This window comes from Oncorhynchus mykiss, chromosome 13 (assembly GCF_013265735.2).
Source record: "Oncorhynchus mykiss isolate Arlee chromosome 13, USDA_OmykA_1.1, whole genome shotgun sequence".
Lineage (NCBI taxonomy): Eukaryota > Metazoa > Chordata > Actinopteri > Salmoniformes > Salmonidae > Oncorhynchus > Oncorhynchus mykiss.
In genome coordinates this window covers 32,064,370-32,088,636 of record NC_048577.1, presented here as the reverse complement: position 1 = coordinate 32,088,636, position 24,267 = coordinate 32,064,370, and the positions used below count along the sequence as shown (strand labels likewise).

Sequence of the window (24,267 nt, the reverse complement as noted above, 5' to 3'; positions counted from 1 at the left end):
TGGTTTGGGACCATTTAAAATTACAGAGAAGCAGCTCCCAGCAGTTCATCATCGTTCTATTCTTGTCAGGAAACTTCATAAATTCAAATCTGTGTCGGGGGGGGGAGTCATTTCCACGGAGAACTTCTGGATGAGGAACAGACTGGGATAATTGCTCCATTTTTAGAGATCAAAGTCCTTTCCTTCAAATCAATTGTAATCAATTCTGCTCTGATCATCTGACTATACCACTGGAGGAGCTCGATAGTGTTTGCGCTGGCTAAAAGACCAACGTTGATTCCCTCGGGAGATAGTTCATCATTTTGATAATGCACTGGGAAATGATATCACAAATCGTTTGGAGAAACATTTGTAGACCTCCACAAGTCTGGTTCATCCTTGGGAGCAATTTCCAAACACCTGAAGGTACCACGTTCATCTGTACAAACAATAGTAAGCAAGTATAAACACCATGGGACCACAGCCGTCATACCGCTCAGGAAGGAGACGCGTTCTGTCTCCTAGAGAGGAACGTACTTTGATGCAAAACGTGCAAATAAATCCCAGAACAACAGCAGGACCCTGTGAAGATGCTGGAGGAAACAGGCACAAAATTATCTACATCCACAGTAAAACGAGTCCTATATCAACATAACCTGAAAGGCTGCTTAGCAAGGAAGAAGCCACTGCTCCAAAACTGCCATAAATAAGCCAGACTACGGTTTGCAGCTGCACCTGGGGACAAATATCGTACTTTTTGGAGAAATGTCCTCTGGTCTGATGAAACAAAAATAAAACTGTTTGGCCATAATGACAATCATTATGTTTGGAGGAAAAAGGGGGAGACTTGCAAGCTGAAGGGCACCATCCCAACTGGGAAGCACTGGGGTGGCAGCATCATGTTGTGGTGGTGCTTTGCTGCAGGAGGGACTGGTGCACTTCACAAAATAGATGGCAACATGAGGAATGAAAACTATGTGGATATATTGAAGCAACATCTCAGGACATCAGTGAGGAAGTTGAAGCTTGGTTGCAAATGGTCTTCCGAATGGACAATGACCCCAAGCATACTTCCACATTTGTGGCAAGGACAACAAAGTCAAGGTATTGGATTGGCCATCACAAAGCCCTGACCTCAATCCTATAGAAAATGTGTGGGCAAAACTGAGAAAGCGTGGGCGAGCAAGGAGGCCTACAAACCTGACTCAGTTACACCAACTCTGTCAGGAGAAATGGGCCAGAATTCACACAACTTATTGTGGGAAGCTTGTGGCTTGACCCAATTTAAACAATTTAAAGGCAATGCTACCAAATACTAATTGAGTGTATGTAAACCTCTGACCCACTGGGAATGTGATGAAAAAGAAAAAGCTGAAATAAATCATTCTCTCTACTATTATTCTTAAAATTTCACATTCTTAAAATAAAGTGGTGATCCTAACTGACCTAAGACAGGCACATTTTAATAGGATTAAATGTCAGGAATTGAACTGAGTTGAAATGTATTTGGCTAAGGTGTATGTAAACTTTTTAAATTGTTTTTATTATAATTTCTACATAATATGAAGATAATGTTGCTTCCAATGAAACCAGGAACCAGGAGCTTTATCATCATTAAAATAAGCTTCAGTATATTGTAGCCATTACAATTATCTGCTCAATTTATGTAAAATTCCCAATACCTTCAGAGGCCAAAAAATATGTCAGTGCTATAGACAGGTTGGTTGTTTAGCAATAAAACCGACGGCTGCACAACTATGGGCAAAACAGACTGTGTTGGCTGAGATTGTTGACAACGTGTAGGCCGAAACGATATTTTGCACCCAAATGTTTATTGAAAACATCAATACGTTTGCACGATGAGCATTTATTGTCTCTTAAGTACGTTGTCACAGTTGTTGGCTAGACAAGATATGACATCAAGAACAAGATAAAACTATCGGAAGCCAGCCATCTACGATACCCCACATGGCAGCTTCATGTCATAGTTGCTAGCTGTCTGACCTTTCAGAAATCCAAACATCACACGCCCTTCAGCCCCATCGGTGTGCGCACATCATTTCCGTGATGGTGTCAGCCAGCTCTTCTATAACATCAAGTACGTCTACGTTTGTTTTATGAAAACACTGAAAATTAGTGATTCAATTAAAACCCCTTTGGATTGGGTGGGATGACAGAGGAGAGGAAGTACTATCTTCTTGAAAAAGTTCTCTGTCCTAAATGTCAACACAATAAACATGCAGATGTAGCATTCATGTGTTAGGGAGTTATCTTTTCTACAATGAAAGTGAAGGACTAGAGAAATGAAATCACTGAATAGGATATATAGGATACCTCAGATCATGCAATAAATCACATGTCTTAGGTCAGGTTGTGACAGATGGATTACCACTTTGCTGTTTCTCATATTGTAATGTAACCTTCTAGAGTGGTGTGTTTCTCATATTGTAATGTAACCTTCTAGAGTGGTGTGTTTCTTATATTGTAATGTCATCTTCTAGAGTGGTGTGTTTCTCATATTGTAATGTAATCTTCTAGAGCGGTGTGTTTCTTATATTGTAATGTAACCTTCTAGAGTGGTGTGTTTCTTATATTGTAATGTAACCTTCTAGAGTGGTGTGTTTCTCATATTGTAATGCAGCCTTCTAGAGTGGTGTGTTTCTCATATTGTAATATAACCTTCTAGAGTGGTATGTTTCTTATATTGTAATGTATCCTTCTAGAGTGGTGTGTTTCTCATATTGTAATGCAGCCTTCTAGAGTGGTGTGTTTCTCATATTGTAATGTAACCTTCTAGAGTGGTGTGTTTCTCATATTGTAATTTAGCCTTCTAGAGTGGTGTGTTTCTCATATTGTAATGTAGCCTTCTACGAGTGGTGTATTAAATAGTTAACATGGCTTTTTCGTCAATTTCCTAGGGCAAAAGAGGACAGAGCAAGAGTAATTGGTCCTATAGTGGTACTGCGGGTAGTTTTGTGTGGCCTCCACTTTGCCATCGTCACTCGTCTTTAATGGTTAGTGACTAATTGCTAGAGGGAATATCACATACACATGCCTAAGCACTTACTCCAGCAATTAAAAAATCATCAAAAAATGTTATCTACAGAATCAGAAGACTTTCATGTATTTAATGGGTGCATCCACACAACACTAGTATTAATTTCACTCTACTGATCATTTTCAGAGAAGCACACATTGACCCTCTGAGAAAAGGAGGATAAGCTTGTTTCTGATAGTGATAGTTGATTATTGTTGGAATGGGAGCAACGTGAAAAAAAAAATCATTGACAGCCCTCTTTCAAACTAGCGTCAGCTACTTAAACTATCCACACTGATGTCTCAAGAGTTTACTAAATCTTACTTCGTAAATTAATAAAACAGATTTTGGTGTTGGTGAGAGAGCGAGCGAGAGGGAGAGAGAGGGAGAGAGAGAGATCATCATAGCTCTCACAGAAAGTAACATGTTGGTCTTAACTGGTTTCATCCTGTGCTGTGTGGGGTTGTGTGTGGAAGCCAACTGGTTCTCTGAGCCCTGAGATTGAAGCTTCAAGTTCACAAGCTTTTTGGGAGGGCTCCCACAATATTTTTCAGAGAGAGAGAGAGGTATCTGTTACTGCAGTTTCCGTTTACTTCTTAAGTGTGTTTCTCCCCGAAAACGGATGATGACGGGGGAAATTGGTGAACAGTCCGCTTTAGTAACCAACTGAACACGAGAGCTCAAACCTTTACAGGATCCGTCATAAAATATCCCATGGCCAACAGCCCGAATCATATTGAATTGAATATAGGCATTAATATTCATGGCTCATCTTTCTATTGCATTTGTTTCTGTACCGCTTTGATGCCTTGACAATATTCAGATAACAATCTGTGAAGGTGTGGCCTGAAAGTAGGTCTAAAGGATATTCAGAACTCTGGCTGTTTTCTTTCCAGTCAGTCCTCCTCTTATCCCCTACCTACTGAAAGAAACACAACCAGAGGCGGATATATATTTTTTGCTAAAAGGTGGAGCATAGGCATACATAATGTACCCCCTTCTGTTTGTCGTGCCCATGACTACATCACTAACTGGTTTTCATTTTTTTTTAAACACTACCAATTCCCTCGGGCGAATTCAAAACAAAAAAATAGACCTTTGGGGAGAAATATGATACAAAAAAAGGACAAATAAAATACAACGGCACTGCACCACTATCCTGGTGGTCGTCGATCGTTTCTGAAAGGGAGCCCATTTCATCGCCTTACCCAAGTTGACCTCAGCGAAGGAGACCACTGATCTCGTGATTACCCATGTCTTTTAGCAACACAGATTTTCCCAGGACATTGTCTCAGATTGTGGGGTTCATCGCACGTTATTGGAAGGCATTTTGCTCTCTGTTGGGAGCGTCGGTGAGTCTCTCCTCGGGGTTCCACCTACAGGCCAACCAAGAGCTGGATAAGTTATTCCGCTGTTTCGTCTCCACTCAGACCAGCAACTGGAGCAAGTTCCTCGCCTGGGTGGAATATGCTCATAACACACTGCCGAACACGTGCACTGGACTGTTGAATGTCAGTTTTGGTTCGGGCCTGAGGCACCCTGCAGTAGCTGGTGGACTGCGAGGGCTATGGTCCCCAGGAGTGGGCGTGGGCGTGGGCGCCTGCCCGGGACATCTTGGACCTGGGACCTTTCAGGACTTCAACTAACTACGTGGGGGTCGCCCTGGCTCTGTTTTATGGTTTCCTTTGCAGAAGCTTGATTTGTTTAAGCTGTGCATTTGTTTCCTGGGTGAGTTTTCAAGACTTAGTGTTTGTTGTTTTTTCCAGTGTACTGTAATCCTGCGGCTGTTTCTCAGTAAATCATTTATGTTTATCCTTAACCACTGATTTCTCGTCTGGTCTCTTCTCTGCACCTGGGTCCAACCTCACCACATCACAATGACGGTCAGTCAAATCCGGAAGATTGCAGTCGCAAAAACCATCAAGCACTATGATGAAACTGTCTTTCACGAGGACCGCCACAGGAAAGAAAGACCCAGAGTTACCTCTGCTGCAGAGGATATGTTCATTAGAGTTAACTGCACCTCAGAAATTGCAGCCAAAATAAATGCTTCACAAAGTCTTAGCAACAGATACATCTCAACATCAACTGTTCAGAGGAGACTGCGTGAATCAGGCCTTCATGATCGAATTGCTGCAAAGAAACTACTACTAAAGGACACCAATAAGAAGAGACTTGCTTGGGCCAAGAAACACGAGCAATGGACATTAGACCTGTGGAAATATGTCCTCCAAATTTGAGATTTTTTTTGGCTCCAACAGCCATGACTTTGTGAGACGCAGAGTAGGTGAACGGATGACCTCCGCATGTGTGGTTCCCACCGTGAAGCATGGAAGAGGAGGTGTGGGTGTGCTTTGCTGGTAACACTGTCTTGTAACACTGTCTGTGATTTATTTTCGAATTTAAGCCACAGCCTTCTGCAGCGATACGCCAACCCATCTGGTTTGCGCTTAATGGGACTATCATTTGTTTTTCAACAGGACAATGACCCAACACACCTCCAGGCAGTGTAAGGGCTATTTGACCAAGAAGGAGAGTGCTTCATCAGATGACCTGGCCTCCACAATCACCCGACCTCAACAGAATTGAGATGGTTTGGGATGAGTAGGACCACAGAGTGAAGGAAAAGCAGCCAACAAGTGCTCAATATATGTGGGAACTCCTTCAAGACTGTTGGAAAAGCATTCCATGTGAAACTGGTTGAGAGAATGCCAAGAGTGTGCAAAGTTGTCATCAAGGCAAAGGGTGGCTACTTTAAAGAATCTAAAATATATTTTGATTTGTTTAACTGTTTTGGTTACTACCTGATTCCATATGTGTTCTTTCATAATTTTGATGACTTCACTATTATTGTGCAATGTTAAAAATAGTAAAAATAAAGAAAACCCCTTGAATGAGTAGGTGTGTCCAAACTTTTGACTGGTAATGTACAACCTTGGATATTGACAGACACACACAAATAAGCATTGTCAATGTGGCTCTACTCACTGGTGGTGTTGTATTTGACGCCATAGAACATCTCTGGACATGGCCGTAACACCCACTCCCCTGCAGTGCTCTTTGGCCAGCAGGTACCGATGGGATCGATGGACATGTTACAGAACAGGCCTGAGCAACAGAGAAAGGAGGGAGGGAGATAGAGAGACAGACACAGAGAAGGGGATCACAAAAGGAATGAAAGACAAGAGAAAAAAATACTGCATTACAACCAGTGGATTTTTGTCCGTGATTGTGGATGGACAGAGGTTAAAGAGCGTAGTGTCACAGCTGTCTAACAGAGCGAGAATGGTAAATAAAGAACAGGACATGACCACCGTAACCTGCCTAGCAGTGCTTACAGGTACAGTAACTGGCCCTAGCGACAGTAGGGTCGATCACACACACATGGTCACAGAGGTCATTACTATGGCACCAGTCATCAACGGAGCTACAGCCTCAGGGCATGTCCAGCTGTTTTCAATTATAACAACCCCTAACTTTTCTCATGTTTGAACATTGTACAATTTGGAAAGTTGTACCATGTTTACCCATTGCAGTTGACATTTCCATCCCTCTTAAATGAAGTTGAGCTAAACAGTAGAAACTCATTGGTTTGTTTAGACTACCCCTCAATCTATAAATGCCTAAAATAACACAAATAATGTTGATTGAAAGTTTGTTTACAAATACTTGAAATGTGCAAAGTGCAAACTAGGATTACAGTTACTATGCAGTAATGTACACTACCATTCAAAAGTTTGGGGTCACTTAGAAATGTACTTGCTTTTGAAAGAAAAGCACATTTTTTTGTCCATTAAATTAACATCAGCTTGATCAGAAATACAGTGTAGACAGTGTTAATGTTGTAAATGACTGTTCTAGCTGGAAATGGCTGATTGGGGCGGCAGGTATCCTAGTGGTTAGAGCGTTGGACCAGTAACCTAAAGGTTGCTAGATCGAATCCCTGAGCTGACAAAGTAAAGCTCTGTTGTTATTCCCCTGAACAAGGCAGTTAACCTGCTGTTCTTTGGCCATCATTGTAAAAAAGAATTTGTTCTTAACTGACTTGCCTGGTTAAATGAAAAAGTATTCATTTTTAATGGAATATCTACATAGGTGTACAGAGGCCCATTATCAGCAACCATCACTCCTGTGTTCCAATGGCAAGTTGTGTTAGCTAATCCAAGTTTATCATTTTAAAAGGCTAATTGATCACTAGAAAATCCATTTGCAATTATGTTAGCACAGCTGAAAACTGTTGTCTGGTTAAAGAAGAAATAAAAGTGACATTCTTTAGACTAGTTGAGTATCTGGAGCATCAGCATCTGTGGGTTCGATTACAGGCTCAAAATGGCCAGAAACAAATGATTTTTTTCTGAAACTCGTCAGTCTATTCTTGTTCTGAGAATTGAAGGCTATTCCATGTGAGAAATTGCCAAGAAACTGAAGATCTCATACAACGCTGTGTACTACTCCCTTCACAGAACAGCGTAAACTGGATCTAGCCAGAATAGAAAGGGGAGTGGGAGGCCCCGGTGCACAACTGAGCAAGAGGATAAGTACATTAGAGTGTCTAGTTTGAGAAACAGATGCCTCGCAAGTCCTCAACTGGCAGCTTCATTAAATAGTACCCGCAAAACACCAGTCTCAATGTCAACAGTGAAGAGGAGAATCCGGGCAGGCCAGCAGTTGTTTTAGTGAAGGTAGTTGACGCAAACTAGCCACTTGCGAAATGCACTCATTAAAAATAACCTCTGTGATCTCCATCTTGCTAGCCACTATTTTGTGCATGGGGTATGTGGCCAACAAGTGAAGAAGGCAGTGATGCAGGCAGTTTCTCTATGACAATCTGACATTCTATTACGCACAGACATTACGTGTTAAGCCGGTACATTGGATACATAGTGGGAGGTGACTGGGTTAGCTTTTTGTTGTATTTAGATCATCCCAGCAATAACCATGCGTACATCTCAGGTCTCTGCCTCCCTTTAGGGTCTTTTCCATTTTTGGTGATTTAGCATACACTCTTATGCAGAACGATTTACAGTTAGGGTTAGGTGAGTTTTCCCCTGTAACGTTTGTTCATTCCTGCAATGCCTGTGCATAAAGATGAAAGCATGATAAAATAATCAAATATTTCCAATTCATGGAAAATAAGCAGATGTGATATACACAGAAGAGGTGAGTCACAATCTGCGTGGCTGTCTATGGACCCGTAATCCACCACGAGCCACTGACGTACTAGCAACATCTGTGTTAACGTGCTAGCGACAACACTCTAGTGGAAAACATGCTTACAGGTAGGAGCAAACCTGTACCTGGGGATAAAGGGATTAACACCTCACAGCAACCTTCCGTGATGATCATACCAACAACAAAACTACACATGTGGAATAAATGTGACAATAAATGTAAAACTGCAACTTCGATTTTCACACGTGAACGCTTTTCCCTTGTGAAAATGCAATTAAACTTGTGAGAGGTAGTTTTTCACGTGGGAATTTGTCTTACATGTGGAACTGCAAATTTGATTTTCAAATGTGAAAATGCTTCAAACGTGAAACGACATGTGAGATACCATCGCATGTGAAGTGTTCCAAAACCACATGGTTTCACATGTGAAAGGATATGTGATCACATGTAAAAATCCACATGTGAAACTTGATGTGAACTTTCATTACATGTAAAGTGTTCCAAAACCATGATTTCACATGTGAAATCTCACATGAAATGATGTGATTTTTCCGTAAAGGGTTATGGTTGGATAAATAGATGGGAGTAAGAGAAGGGAACACATAAGCAAAATAGGAGGTGTCTGTCTGGGTACATTTAGCGTTGTCGGACTACATATGCTAGTGATTCGATGAGTCTTAAGGGGAGAAGACTTTCCAATGTTTTTTTTTTCTTCCCCAAAGATTTAAAACTTCAGTGAAGACATCCAATCCTCACTATGTAAATGAGAGAGGTAGAGACGCTGGAGGGATTTGAAAACCTAGCACAACCCCAAACACGATTCTGATAAACTAAAACGGGGATAAAACGCAAAGTTGGGAAGCTGCAGGCAGTTTAAAACTAATTAGAGCACGTCAGATTGGAGGAGGCAAGCAGGCAGCCCTCATATAGCTGATAACATTACTCCGGGCTGTGGGAGAAAAATGTGTTACTTATTAATCAAACAAAGGGGACTGTAATTTGTCCTGCACAATTTTTACAACTGCAGGGCTCATGCTCAGGGCTGCCAAAAGAAAAGCCCCTGATGCATAGCGATTGGCTAAGAGAAAATCCTCCCCTTAATTTCACGGAGGGGGGTCAAATGTTTTGTAGCGACCAGCACAGGTTATGTGTATTATGTGTATTGCTATTAGTTGGTCGTGTTGTACTTACCTGTACCCAGTGTCCGACATGCCAATCAACCTGCTATCTGCCAATCACAGGAATGCCTGAAATGTTCTGATGCCGGGCATCCTGGTGGATGGTGTAGTGGAGTGTTTGGATGGGGGGGTTAGCAATGGGATGGAGCATTGCAAGTTAGGACCATGTTTAGCCATTGTTCTCTCTCTTACGTCTGGTCTTCACAAGAGAATGTCAGGGTTGTTTCAGTAACCGTAAATTCGTAATCTCCATCCTCTGTCTGGACAAATGTTCATGTATGATCTAGCCAGGTCATTCATTACATTGGTGTCAGAAGTAAAAACGTAGATAAGAGTTAGCCACCTAGCTAGCTGACTACCGGTAGCTAGCTAACGTACGTGACATCGGGGGTTGAAAATGCTTTGAGGGATTCCGAAAGTGAAGGGGGAGGTAGGGGACGACTATGGCCAAGGAGGTGCATGTGCATGGACATCGGGGGATCTGGCTGAGGAGATCACCAGGGCATCGGAGCACAGAGGCCGTTTGAGGGAGACCGCTAGAATGATGTCGGCTAAAGCGGGCATGAGTACTTCGTCGACTGTGCTTCGTGAGGATTCTGGTGGGCGGACCGAAGGGGTGACGTCGACGCTGCGGGAAGAGGAATCTGGGGCTCAGGATGTAAACAAACATGGCGGCACCCAGTTCCCGGCTGTGTCCGAATCTGTTAAGACCCAGAAGTATTCCGGTGAGGCGGTTTGGGAAGCTTTTCATGCTCAGTTTGAACTGTTAGCTCATTTAGGGGGTTGTTGGATGAAGAAAGGGCACTGCAGTTGGCTTTATGCCTGACGGATGATCCTCTGTCCTGTTTGATATTGATTTGCCCCGTGGACAGACGTGATTATGGGGCTTTACTGGGAGCACTGAGGAGGCGCTTTGGACAGTGTGTACAGCCCGGGCTGCTGCGCTCAGAGCTGAGTAATAGACGCAGGAAGCCTGGAGAGCCACTAAGGGTGCTAGCTAATGACATTGAGAGCCCTGGTCCCAGGTCACACGCACTGGTCCCAGGGTCTGCTGGGGGTGTGGCCAGCCAGGCCATCTGCGCCGGATTTCCCCATGTCCCCCAGAGCTCAGGGAAATGGCTCAGGGTCCTCATAGACGGGGCATTGTGGACCCCTGGCTCACTTTCCCAACCACCACCATCTTCAGGAGGATCCCACCAACACAGATGGGGGAGCAAGGATCCAAGTCCCCCAGAAGCAGACGAGGGCAAGCGGATGGAGCCTGTTGTTGTGGTGGGCCGGACCTGTGTTAGGGACTTTTGTCATGTCCCTGTCACTGTGGAAGGGGTGCCCTGACAGTAGGGGGCAGGACTATGAGTCATCCTGTGTGGGTGGCGTTTGTGCAGGGACCTTGTATCCCAGGAGACCTAAATGGGGGCACACTGGGCAGTCACCATGGCCCCCCCTAATGTCACATTCACACAACTCAATAACCCATTTACTACAACAGTTAAAGCAGCAGAGACTCATGGCTGCCCCCCCCCCCCCCTCCCAACATCTGTGTGTGAATTTTCTCCAGCCCCACTGTCACCTGCGGCTGTGTGTTACATTCCCACAGCTACCTCCATGACACATCCCGCCCTCCAGGCCGCTCTCACCCAACAGATCCCAGTTGGGGCTCCCATGGAGAGGGTGGGAGTGGATGTAGTTGGGCCGTTCCCCACCACAGACAGTGGAAACCGCTGGGTGTTCACGGCCATGAACTATTTCACAAAATGGCCCGGAGCCTATGCTCTGCCTGACCAGGAGGCAGAAACCATTGTTGACACCCTGACAGTGGGGATGTTCAGCAGGTTTTGAGCTGCGGAGTCCATCCACAGCGACCAAGGCAGAAACTTTTAGTCACCATGTGTGAGAGGCTGGGTATGCACAAGACCCGCACTACTCCTCTCCATCCTCAAAGTGATGGCCTTGTGGAACGCTTCAACAAAACGCTTGGACAGCAACTGGCCATCGTCAGTGCCAAACACCAGCGTGACTGGGACAAGCACCTGCCTATGGTCCTCATGGCATGCCGCTCCGCTGTCCAAGTCTCCACCTCCTGCACGCCTGCCCTCCTCATGTTTGGGAGAGAGATCCACACCCCTGCAGAGATGGCGTTTGGTTGGCCAAAGGATAGCCTTTCTGTTCCCCCGGGCCGGAGTATGCCCGGAGACTCCAGGACTGCCTGGATACAGCCCACACCTTCACCAGGTGTGAGGCAGAAGAGGAACTATGACGTGCACACCCGGGGAAGGCACTTTGTGGTTGGGGAGCTGGTCTAGGTCTACAGCCCCTTAAGAAAGAAAGACAGAAGCCCCAAGTTGGACAGCCACTGGGTGGGGCCCTGCAGTGTCCGGGTGCAGCGTACTCACAGGGGGAGAAAGGTGGCACTGCACCGGGACAGGTTAGCCCCGTACAGAGGGGCCTCTTCTCCCCAAACCCCAGGGACCCCCACAATTCCCCTCTCTGGCAATGACATTCTCCATGCACCCACCCCCAGATGCTGCAGACAAGGTTCCAGAAAGGTTCCAGAAAGCCTACACCCCAGTCTCCCCCCCTGTGTCACCGCGTGGTTCCACGGACTACATTCCCCGTTCCCACATCCTTGTCCCCTATATCCCCTGGGCCCCAGAGGGGCAGCCCCCTGCCACAGACTGAGCCCATTGTTTCACATCTGGACACTTTGTGACCATCACGGCCACGCAGGCAAAGGTGACCTCCGAGTTCGTTCAGAAACTTTGTTTGTTCCCTGGGACAAGGGACTTTGTGGTGGTGGTGGGGGGGGGGGTAGTGACCCGCACAGACAGCTGTGTGTTATGTCTTGTGCTATTAGTAGGTTGTGTTGTACTTACCAGTACTCAGTGTTCGCGGGGTCTGACATGCCAATCAACCTGCTATCTGCCAATGCCTGGAATGTTCTGATGCCGGGCATCCTGGCAGTTGGTGGAGGGGGGATGGAGCATTGCAAGCTAAGACCATGTTTAGCCATTGTTCTCTCTCTTACGTCTGGTCTTCACAAGAGAATGTCATGGTTGTTTAATCTTTCATTTATTTGGCGTGGGCTACGGCCAAACTGTCTGGACAATTGTTCCTTTATGATCTAGCCAGGTCATTACAGTATCTTTCTTTTTTGGAAGAGCACAGCGGGCTGTGACATTAAACCAAATATAAACAAAAATAGGACCGTAAAATAAAGTGTACTGGCTAAATTGTCTAATATAATTGTCCCAATGCAATTTCCATCCTAATAATTTTGCCACAATGGGGAGTGGTGGAAGTATGAAAACGAGCATTTCGCTACACCCGCAATAACATGTGACCAATAACATTTGATTTGATTTGAATATTTTTAAGTGATACAAATGAAATGTCCTTTAAGTTTGATTCAAGTTGAAACACGATGATCAATACATTTGTCGTTATACTCTTGACAAAAAAATCAAAAGCAAAATGTAACAAAACGGATTCTGATCGAAAATGCAAATAAAGCCCCGGACAGACACCCGTTTTCTCTCTATCTAAATTAATGCAGCTCTTTGGTGTTACACACCGTGAATCATATCTTTGGCGAAAGCATCAAAAAGTGACACATAAACCGACACCAGGCTATACACACTTACACTTTTGGGACCACAGGAACACTTCTACTGTACTCACCGGCGGTGACATTGCTGGGTGTGAGGGTCAGATTCCACAGTGCCAACGTACGTGCTGAAACACAAGAGGAAAATCAGATATTAACGCACCACTAAAATATACAGGAAACGCATGAATAAAACCATATGACATTTACAATTCATTTATCGTCCTATTCAGGTTTGACACGAAGATGGATATGTGTCTGATCAATGCTGACAACAAAAAAAGAAAGAGACTGATGTCATAAAAGTCTTGGAATGATCTTATTTTGTATTCTGTCCCCCATTTACCTTTAAAAAGGTGTTACCAGTCAACATAGACAACTGGCACCCAAAACGCAACACTTGTGAAATAATTTAAACAGTCGGACAAGGTGGAACACAAGAGACAAAAAGCGGAATCGTCTTAGATTAACATCTGCAGGCAAATGATGCTCGTCACTCTGTAACCAACCATTCCTTACGCCCCATTCCCCTTATCCCTCACCCACACCCTCATCCCACTCCTCTCCCCTTACATTTCCACAGCACTTCATTTCATGCTATGCATAATATATACATGGAAATATTCCCTTTTTCTCTCCGGCATATGCTTTGATGTACAGTTGCATTATTCAAATAGTGCAGGGTACCTGGCACCCATGGAGCATGTTTCGTTTGAGCCAGGCCCACATCGCATCTCGTCATGAAGGAAGCCTAGCACTCATGACTGCCAAAAAGTTCCTTCCAAACATAATTTCATGCCTGTCTACCTTCTCTATTCCCCTCACTGAACTTAGATCAAAGGACAACTGGACAGAGGATGCTGTCTATGTAAATGAAACAAATATACATTCAAATATATATAAAGTACAGGCAGTTTGGGCTGTTTTTTAATAAGGTGATAAAAGTCAGAGGCAGTCTCACATGAATGGACAGACCGTTCTTTCATTTCATCTTTGATCATCCTCAAGACCTGAGCCGAAACATAGAGGTCACACAGCACACCGTAGTGGCTCAAAACACACAACCCATTTCATCCTCAAAACTCTGCTAACTGTTTTCCATGACACATCCTGTATCTTTGGTGTATTCACATCCCATTTTGGTGGGAGTCCATGTTCGTCTGGTACATTGGCCTTGCTAGATGGCCATGTAAATGTTGATGTGATGGTGGATAGTTACGATGCATTTTTCACAGCCCCCAAAAGGTGTCTCTTAGGCTCTCAGTCTGTTCCCCCTAACTGCCTCTGAGGCTGCCATCCACTGACATAAAAACAAGTTGTCCCGTGAACACGATTTCAGCATAAACGGTTGTGTTATGTTCAGAGAAAGACACACGCAGACAAGTATCCAAGCACTTAGCACGCATGCACACACGCTGTGAGCACTGTGAGGACATGCGGTCTACTAGTTAGAGGGTAGGTCACACAGACAGCACACACAGCATGTGGGATACTACATTGATAACACAAGTCCTACAATCCATCCTCAGAATGATTCTATACTAGAGGAACTCCCCGGGGACGTAATCACTCGTGATGACTGTGTCCACGCTCCACAAACATTACCATAACATCCTCCCCTAACAGGCTCTGGACATGGCTTGTGACAGTCTATCCTTTATAAATAGTTATAATTAGAGAAGCTGCACCCTATGGGCCCTGGTCAAAACTAGTGCACTACATAGGGTGCCATTTGGGATTCAGACAATCATGCCAGAGAGACTTCAGGCCCCTAGTGATCCTATGCCCTTGGTTAAGGGAGCTTTCAGGTTCAGTGAATCTCTGCATGGGTAGATAATAATTATGTCAAAGGACCAGGCCAATGAGATAACATGCCCTGCAACCTATACAGGCTCAGAGCCAATACAGTGCAGCTGATCCCTGTGATCTCTCTGATACATTGAAAACCCATAGAGATACACAATATTGAATTTGCTTTTCCATCTCAGTAAACAATTTTACAGTACTGTATGTATTCAATGGGAAATCTTATAGATCACCCATCTCCAAAGACTGAGCCCCATCTCATGACGTTCTTCTGTACAGTAGCAGAGGTCAATGCCCTCTATTCTACCAGTGTGGCTGACTGAACACAACTGAAGAGAGGTCAAAGTCACCCTACTGTAGCTCTCAGAGTTTACACTTCACACTGGTCTCAAAAACTCTATCAAGAAATCAAACATCACACATCTACGAGAGACAGGCGCCACTCCTCAGTGCACTGGTGGTACTGTTGCCTCTAAACCAGCTACCATAACAATAGCCAACAGCATACCATCCTGCTTGCCTCTGAAGCTAAGCAGATTTGGTCCTGGTCAGTCTCTGGATGGGAGACCAGCTCCTGCTAAAAGTGTGTTGGAGGACCAGTGGGATGCACTCTTTCCTCTGGTCTAAAATATAATATCCCAATACCCCAGGACAGTTATTGAGGACATTGCCCTGTGTAGTGTGCTGTCTTTCAGATGGGATGTTAAAACCTCTTTGGGCTAGGGGGCAGTATTCGGAAGTTTGGATGACTGACGTTCTCAAAGTAAACTGCCTGTTACTCAGGCCCAGAAGCTAGGATATGCATATAATTGATAGCAGTGTATAGAAAACACTCTGAAGTTTCTAAAACTGTTACAATAATAACTGATATGACAGGCGAATACCCGAGGAGAATCCATCTAGAATTATTTTTTTGAGAACACAGGCTAGTTCAACGCTAGTCTGGGATATTCAAAGGAAATCCTCCCAGACTGCAGTTCCTATGGCTTCCACTAGATGTCAACAGTATTTAGAAAGGGTTTCAGGCCTGTTTTTTGAAAAATGAGCAAGTAGTTGTAGTTTTTCTAACCTGTCCCTCGTTAGGACTCCAGTCTTGTGGCGCACATGGTTGAGGGCGCGCACTTCGTTATTTATCTCCGGTATTGAACATACTACATTGCGTCTTAACTTTTATTGTTTATTTACATATTAGGGTACCTGAGGATTGATTAGAAATGTTGTTTGACTTGTTTGGATGAAGTTTACCCGTAACATTTGGGATTCCTTTGTCTGCATGTTGAACGAGTGGAACAGATGGATTACAGAATCAAATGCACAGAATAAACTGACTTTTTTGGGATATAAGGAAGGACTTTATCGAACAAAACAACAATTTGTTGTGTAGCTGGGACCCTTGAGATTGCAAACAGAGGAAGATCTTCAAAGGTAAGTGATTTGTTTCATCGCTATTTCTGATTTTTGTGACGCCTCTGCTGGTTTGAAAAATGTTTTTAATGCTGTTGTATGTGCTGTCCTCAGATAATCACATGGTATGCTTTTGCCGTAAAGCCTTTTTTTAATGACAACGCGGTTGGATTAACAAGATGTTAAGCTTTTAAACGATGTAAGACACTTGTATTTTCATGAATGCTTAATATTACGATTTTTCTATTTTGAATTTCGCGCTCTGCAATTTCACCGGATGTTGTAGAGGTGGGACTCTAGCAGAATACCTAGCCCACAGGTGTCCTGACTCTCTGTGGTCATTAAAGATCCCATGGCAATTATTGTAAGAGTAGTGGTGTTAACTTCTTGATGCACCCATCCCGTTAGTGGGATAATTGTTATCAACCACCACTGAATTGCAGAGTGCCAAATTCAAATTAAATTACTAAAAATATTTAATTTTCATGAAATCACAAGTGCAATATAGCCCAAAACAGCTTAGCTTGTTGTTAATCCACCTGGCGTGTCAGATTTCAAAAAGGCTTTTCGGGAAAAGCATACCAAGCGTTTATGTAAGGACATCGCTCTCAGTAGACAAAATATTACAAACAGCTAGCAGCCATATAGATTGGTCACGAAAGTCAGAAAAGCAATAAATTAAATCGCTTACCTTTGATGATCTTCGGATGTTTGCACTCAAGAGACTCCCAGTTACACAATAAATGTTCCTTTTGTTCCATGAAGATTATTTTTATGTCAAAATACCTCCATTTGGTTGGCGCGTTATGTTCAGAAATCCACAGGCTCGATAGGTCACGACATCGCAGACGGAAATTCCAAATATTATCTGTATTGTGCGTAGAAACATTTCAAACATTTTTTATAATCTATCCTCAGGTTGTTTTTCCAATATATAATCGATAATATGTCAACCGGGAATGTAGCTTCTTCAATAGGAGAGAGAGAGAAAATGGCTGCTCCAAGCTGTTGCGCATACAAAACGCTGCTGGCACCCAGCCATACAATGACGCGATGTGATCTTTCTCGCTCATTTTTCAAAATAAAAGCCTGAAACTATGTCTAAAGACTGTTCACGCCATGCGGAAGCCATATGAAAAGGAATCTGGTTGATATCCATTTAAATGGAGCAAAGGCAGGCTATGGAACAAGCTTTCAAAATAGAGGTTAGAGTGTTTTCTGTCCTAATCTGACAAATATATGCATATTCTAGATTTGGGGGCCTGAGAAATACGCAGTTTAATTTGGGTACGTTTTTCATCCAAACATCAAAATACTGCCCCCTACACTCAAGAGGTTAACCCCAGTGTTCTGGCTAAATTCCAAATCTTGCCATCATGGCCACCTAATTATCCCCAGCTTGTAACACTTCCCCAGGTTGTTGCTGTGAATGTGTTCTCAGTCAACTTTCCTGGTTATAAAAAACATACCACTCACATACATGCTGTGCTCACGCATTCATTCATGTGACGGGTTAACCCACACACACGTTCCAGTGATTCATGTCACCGTTGACTGGCGTGATGCAATTTGACAAGTTTATTGCTCAATTAATAAACCATGACTCATGCAAACCGCAGATGTTAGAAACAGAGCCTAAAACAATTGCAATCATCTTTTTAAACCATTTCAAGTACAATCAAGCTTTTTGTTCTCAATAATTGGCTTACTGTGATGATTGATGGATAGGCAGGCTAGGCAGTACCGCTCTCTCTCTCTCCCACACACTGAAAGGTATTAGTAACTGTGTGATGAGTACAGGATAAGCTCTGAAGATAAGAGATAACCCAGACAAATCAGGGATAAATACAAATAGGCCAGAATGTAGGAATTGCTTATGGTGGTCAGATTTTTTTTAAGGGGGACGTTCAATACTACAACCAATTCAACAACTTGTTGGTGTAATAGCATTGATAAATCATGGCTGTGGTGGCATCTTGTGTCACGTTCTGACCTTTATTTCCGTTGTTTTGTATTTATTTAGTATGGTCAGGGCGTGAGTTGGGTGGGCAGTCTATGTTTGTTTTTTCTATGTTTTGGGGCATTTCTATGTTTTCGGCCTAGTATGGTTCTCAATCAGAGGCAGGTGTCATTAGTTGTCTCTGATTGAGAATCATACTTAGGTAGCCTGGGTTGCACTGTTTGTTTGTGGGTGATTGTCTATGTTAGTGGCTTGTGTCAGCACAGGTCTCTTTTTGTAGCTTCACGGTCGAATTTGGTTTATTGTTTTTGTTACTCGTTTGTATAGTGTTCAGTCTTTCTTTATTAAAGATTTTACCATGGACACTTACCACGCCGCATATTGGTCCTCTGATCCTTCTCGCCTCTCCTCTTCAGACGAAGAGGAGGACGACCGTGACAGAATCACCCACCAACCAAGGACCAAGCGGCGTGGTAGAAAACAGCGACGACAGCAGCAGCAGCAGCAACAACAACAGCGGCCGGTATCACAGGACTCCTGGACATGGGAGGAGATACTGAACGGAGAGGGACCCTGGGCACAGGCTGGGGAATATCGCCGCCCCAAAGCAGAGCTGGAGGCAGCGAAAGCTGAGCGGCGGCGATATGAGGAGGCAGCACGGCAGTGCGACAGGTACGAGAGACAGCCCCAAATTTTTTTTGGGGGGGGGGCACACGAGGGGTGGAGCTAAGCCAGGTAGCAGACCTGCGCTCACCCCTCGTGCTTATTATAAGCAGCGCGATACTGGGCAGGCACCGTGTTATGCGGTTAAGCGCACGGTGTCGCCAGTACGTGTCCATAGCCCGGTGCGCTATAGGACAGCCCCCCGAGAGTGTCATGCGAGTGCGGGCATCGAGTCTGGTCGCCGGTACGCAGTTTTGGCCCAGGGTATCCTGCGCCGGCTCTGCGTGCTGTGTCTCCGGGGCGCTGGGAGGGTGCAGTGCGTCCTCTGCCCGCGCTCCGCTCGTACCGGGCGACTGTGGGAATGGAGCCGAAGGGAGAGGTGCGTGTAGTAAGCACTAGATCTCCCGTGCTTACCCACAGCCCGGTTCAACCTGTGCCTGCACTCTGGACGGTCCGGGCTAGAGTGGTTATCCAGCCTGGGGAAGTGGTGCCAAGGTTGCGCACCAGAGCTCCAGTGCTCCCCCACAGCCCGGTCTTTCAGGTGCCTCCTCTTAACCCCAAGCCTCCTGAAGGTCTTCCCAGCCTGGTGGTTCCTGTGGCAGCCCCACGCACCAGGCTGTCTCTCTGTCTCCTCCCTGCAGGTGGTCCTGTCTGTCCGGCGCCTGTGCCGGAGTCTCCCGCCTGTCCGGCGCCTCTGCCGGAGTCTCCCGCCTGTCCGGCGCCTCTGCCGGAGTCTCCCGCCTGTCAGGCGCCTCTGCCGGAGTCTCCCGCCTGTCCGGCGCCTCTGCCGGAGTCTCCCGCCTGTCCGGCGCCTCTGCCGGAGTCTCCCGCCTGTCCGGCGCCTCTGCCGGAGTCTCCCGCCTGTCCGGCGCCTCTGCCGGAGTCTCCCGCCTGTCCGGCGCCTCTGCCGGAGCCTCCCGCCTGTCCGGCGCCGCTGCCGGAGCCTCCCGCCTGTCCGGCGCCGCTGCCGGAGCCTCCCGCCTGTCCGGCGCCGCTGCCGGAGCCTCCCGCCTGTCCGGCGCCGCTGCCGGAGCCCCTCTGCCCAGAGCAGCTGTCTCTCTGTCCCGAGCAGCTGTCTCTCTGTCCCGAGCAGCTGTCTCTCTGTCCCGAGCAGCTGTCTCTCTGTCCCGAGCAGCTGTCTCTCTGTCCCGAGCAGCTGTCCCTCTGTCCCGAGCTGCCCCTCTGTCCAGTGGGGTCATTGAGAGGGGTGGTCATGCTGAGAGAGCCACGGAGGCGGACAATAAGGCGGACTAAGACAATGATGAGGTGGGGTCCGCGTCCCGCGCCAGAGCCGCCACCGCGGACAGACGCCCACCCAGACCCTCCCCTATAGGTCAAGGTTTTGCGGCCGGAGTCCGCACCTTTGGGGGGGGGTACTGTCACGTTCTGACCTTTATTTCCGTTGTTTTGTATTTATTTAGTATGGTCAGGGCGTGAGTTGGGTGGGCAGTCTATGTTTGTTTTTTCTATGTTTTGGGGCATTTCTATGTTTTCGGCCTAGTATGGTTCTCAATCAGAGGCAGGTGTCATTAGTTGTCTCTGATTGAGAATCATACTTAGGTAGCCTGGGTTGCACTGTTTGTTTGTGGGTGATTGTCTATGTTAGTGGCTTGTGTCAGCACAGGTCTCTTTTTGTAGCTTCACGGTCGAATTTGGTTTATTGTTTTTGTTACTCGTTTGTATAGTGTTCAGTCTTTCTTTATTAAAGATTTTACCATGGACACTTACCACGCCGCATATTGGTCCTCTGATCCTTCTCGCCTCTCCTCTTCAGACGAAGAGGAGGACGACCGTGACATCTTGGCCTTCAGTGGCCCATTAAGGGGAGACAGATACTGATTCAGGAAATCTGAGATGAGATGTTAATCACTGATCCGCATACTTTCCCTAAGCTTCCCTCTGTTTAATGGGCACACATTTCAGATATGGATGGAGCCAGGGAGAGAGAGAATGAGAGAGACTCTCTTGACATGTGAAAGGGAGGATAGCAGGATACATGGTGAGCATTGGTGGAAAGGAACATCAAATCCATAGGAAAACATGCTCTGAATCCTGAGAATGGAATGACAAAGCCTATAGAATAAACAACCAGTTATACAATTATGGGGGCTGTTTAATATCTTACTGGATGCATTACGTTTACACAGCAGCAAGTAATAATGTGAGGGCGCCGCTGTAAATAACCCCATTGAAGTCCCCCCCCCCCACACACACACACCCACAAGTTTGATATGTCAACGTCTATTGATGCCAGCCATCCCCCGTCAATGCGCCGACTTCTAAACAGCAGTTCTTAGAACAGTTTATTGAAGTGGGCTGAGACAATTGTGTTAAACAAAGTCGATGAGTTGTCTCTGCATTAATTGCTTGTCTATTAGATCCTGAGAGTTATTTCTCAGCACTGCAACAACCTTAATTATAAGCCACTACCGCCATGTACACCTCCTTTCTCTGCTCATAACAATTTATCACAGTATCTTCTCTTTCTAGGTCAAAGGGGTGCTCATAAAGCCTGCGGATCAAAAGGATATGGATTATTCTTGCTTTCTACTAAGCTGTTCATTGCAACCAAATAGTGGCTAATGTGTGTCTCGTCCTTCGATATCCCTTCAAAATCACGTGTAGCTAATTAAAGAGCTGGGCACTGTGTGTGTGTGTGTGTGTGTGTGTGTGTGTGTGTGTGTGTGGGTGTGTGGGTGTGTGCGCGTGGGTGCTTGTTACTGAACCCTTTGATCTTTAAAGGGAGAATAAAATAGCTTATTGCATTAGTAGTGAATGGCTTCCATCCAATTAGCAGGCTTATTCAAGGGAGACAACATCCATACTGCTGCTTCATCAGCAATTTTGCACAGATGTACTATATTTCTGCATCAACGTAAACTGCTGAACTGGCTATAACCTAAAGTTAAGGTAGCAGAGAAATACTCTCAGCAATAATACGTTATTGAAATACTGAGCTATATTGTGTGCAAACATTTATTTTGTTATATTGTTCTATGCTAATACAATTACTCATAGAAATACAAGTAATAATTTTTTGGTATATCCCCAAGCACACATCAAAATCCACAAATAATATTTTAATTGGCCACAAAATCAACATTTTGCATTGGCCATCTTAGTCTACGAACTTGAAACCCAATGAAAACTGGTGGTTTGAATTGTAGAGGGTGGTGCAAAAACACAGAGGAACGGTACCAAGGATCTAGGAGTTTGTATGGAGAAGGATTGTGTATGGAGGAATGGTCTAAGCTGTGTGTTCTCTAACTCATACAACAGCTCAGTGTCATCATCTTCGCAAGGTGAGGTATTGAAAACATGGGGGTCAATAATTTTGACCTTTGTTTTTGAAAAAAAAAAGAAGATATTACTTGTTAAACAAAACATATTTCTCTGAGCAATTGAGCAATAATAGAATTTCCCACCATTTTTTGGAACATACAATGTAACTCAGTATTTCAATTATTTATTTTATACAGTTATTTTTGCACATCTTTTCAAGCGTGTCAATAATTTTAGAACCCCAATGTATTTGCAAAGCTTTAGTCTTGTCAGAGATGGTCACATTTTGCGGTTTTGTATTACACTGGGCTGAACTACACACCAATGTATTTTCTAACAAGATACTTTCGAAGTCTGTCATTTCTATTTTCAAAATACTTTTCCATACCATTTTTTATATAGCTGTTCACAATTTGTTGTCCCCTTTCACCCTACATTGGTATCAAACGTCTGATGGCACTATGGTGCGATAAGAGGGTCTGCTAAATGTACAGTGCATTCAGAAAGTATTCAAACCCCTTTTGTTAAAAACAGAAATACCTTATTTACATGAGTATTCAGACCCTTTGCTATGAGACTCGAAATTGAGCTCAGGCGCATCCTGTTTTCTGTTTCTAACTTGATTGGAGTCCACCTGTGGTAAATTCAATTGATTGGACATTATTTGGAAAGGCACACATCTGTCTATATAAGGCAACACAGTTGACAGTGCATGTCAGAGCAAAAACCAAGCCATGAGGTCGAAGGAATTGTCCGTAGAGCTCCGAGACAGGATTGTGTCGAGGCAAAGAAATGGGGAAGGGTACCAAAACATTTCTGCAGCATTGAAGCTCCACAAGAACACTGTGGCCTCAATCATTCTTAAAAAAAAATGTAAAAATACAACTCTTCCTAGACTTGGCCCCCCGGCCAGACCAAGCATTAGGAGGAGAAGGGCTTTGGTCAGGGAGGTGATCAAGAACCCGATAGTCACTCTGACAGAGCTCCAGATTCCTCTTTGGAGATGGGAGAACCTTCCAGAAGGACAACCACCTCTACAGGCCTTTATGGCAGAGTGTCCAGACAGAAGCCACATGACAGCCAGCTTGGAGTTTGCCAAAAGGCATTTAAAGGACTCCTTGACCATGAGAAACAAGATGCTCTGATGAAACCAAGATTTAACTCTATGGCCTGAATGCCAAGCATCACATTTGGAGGAAACCTGGCACCATCCCGACGGTGATGCATGGTGGTGGCAGCATCACGCTGTGGGGATGTTTTTTGTGGCAGGGACTGGGAGACTAGTCAGGAACAACGGAAAGATGAACGGAGCAAAGTACAGAGAGATATTTCATGAAAACCTGCTCCAGAGAGCCCAGGACCTCAGACGAGGGTAAAGGTTCACCTTCCAACAGAACAACGACCCTAAGCACACAGCCAAGACAACGCAAGAGTGGCTTCAGGACAAGTCTCCGAATGTCCTTGAGTGGCCCAGCCAGAGCCCAGACTTTAACCCGATCGAACATCCCTGGAAAGACCTTAAAATCGCTCTGCAGCGACGCTCCGACATGCAATCTGACGATCTGCAGAAAACAGTGGGAGAAACTCCCCAAATACAGGTGTGCAAAGCTTGTAGCGTAATACCCAAAAAGACTAGATGTTGTAATCGCTGCCAAAGGTGCATCAACAAAGGGTCTGAATACTTAAGTAAAATGTGATATGTCCCCCCCCCCCCACAAAATTTTAGATCAATTTTTTTTAATCCATTATAGAATACGCCAGTAACATAACAAAAATGTGTAAAAAAAGTCAAAGAGTCTGAATACTTTCCGAATGCACTGTAAAACATTTGAATTGAAACTAGACCTATGACAATACCCAGTGTGCTTTTCAGTTGTTACTTTTCACATATACCTTTTAGATTTTGGTCATTTAGCAGACACTCTTATCCAGAGTAACAGTGCATTTAACTAAGGTAGAGTAACACCAACATATCACAGTCATAGCAAGTAAGACGTTTCTGTAACTGTTACTGAGAATGTTGTTGCTGTTTGGCTCGCTACTTGCAGATGTAATTTTGTATTTAAAAATACAGAATACATGTATTTTAACTAAATACAATACTTTGCAAAAGTATAATATTTTATTTTTAGGGTATTTTGGAGTAGTATTTTGTCATTGTAATTTGTCATTCATGCCCATC

At 44.7% G+C, this 24,267-nt stretch overlaps 1 protein-coding gene across 1 annotated transcript in view; it reads right to left on the bottom strand.

Moving 5' to 3' along the window:
* LOC110486134 (corticotropin-releasing factor receptor 1) overlaps window positions 1–24,267 on the bottom strand; it is a 157,424-nt gene that overhangs the window by 70,528 nt on the left and 62,629 nt on the right. The window contains exons 3-4 of the mRNA XM_036940770.1: window positions 13,045–13,098; window positions 6,005–6,124 (exon numbers count right to left, since the gene is read on the bottom strand). Coding sequence (XP_036796665.1) covers window positions 6,005–6,124; window positions 13,045–13,098 — 174 coding nt within the window. The remainder of the gene's footprint in view (window positions 1–6,004; window positions 6,125–13,044; window positions 13,099–24,267) is intronic.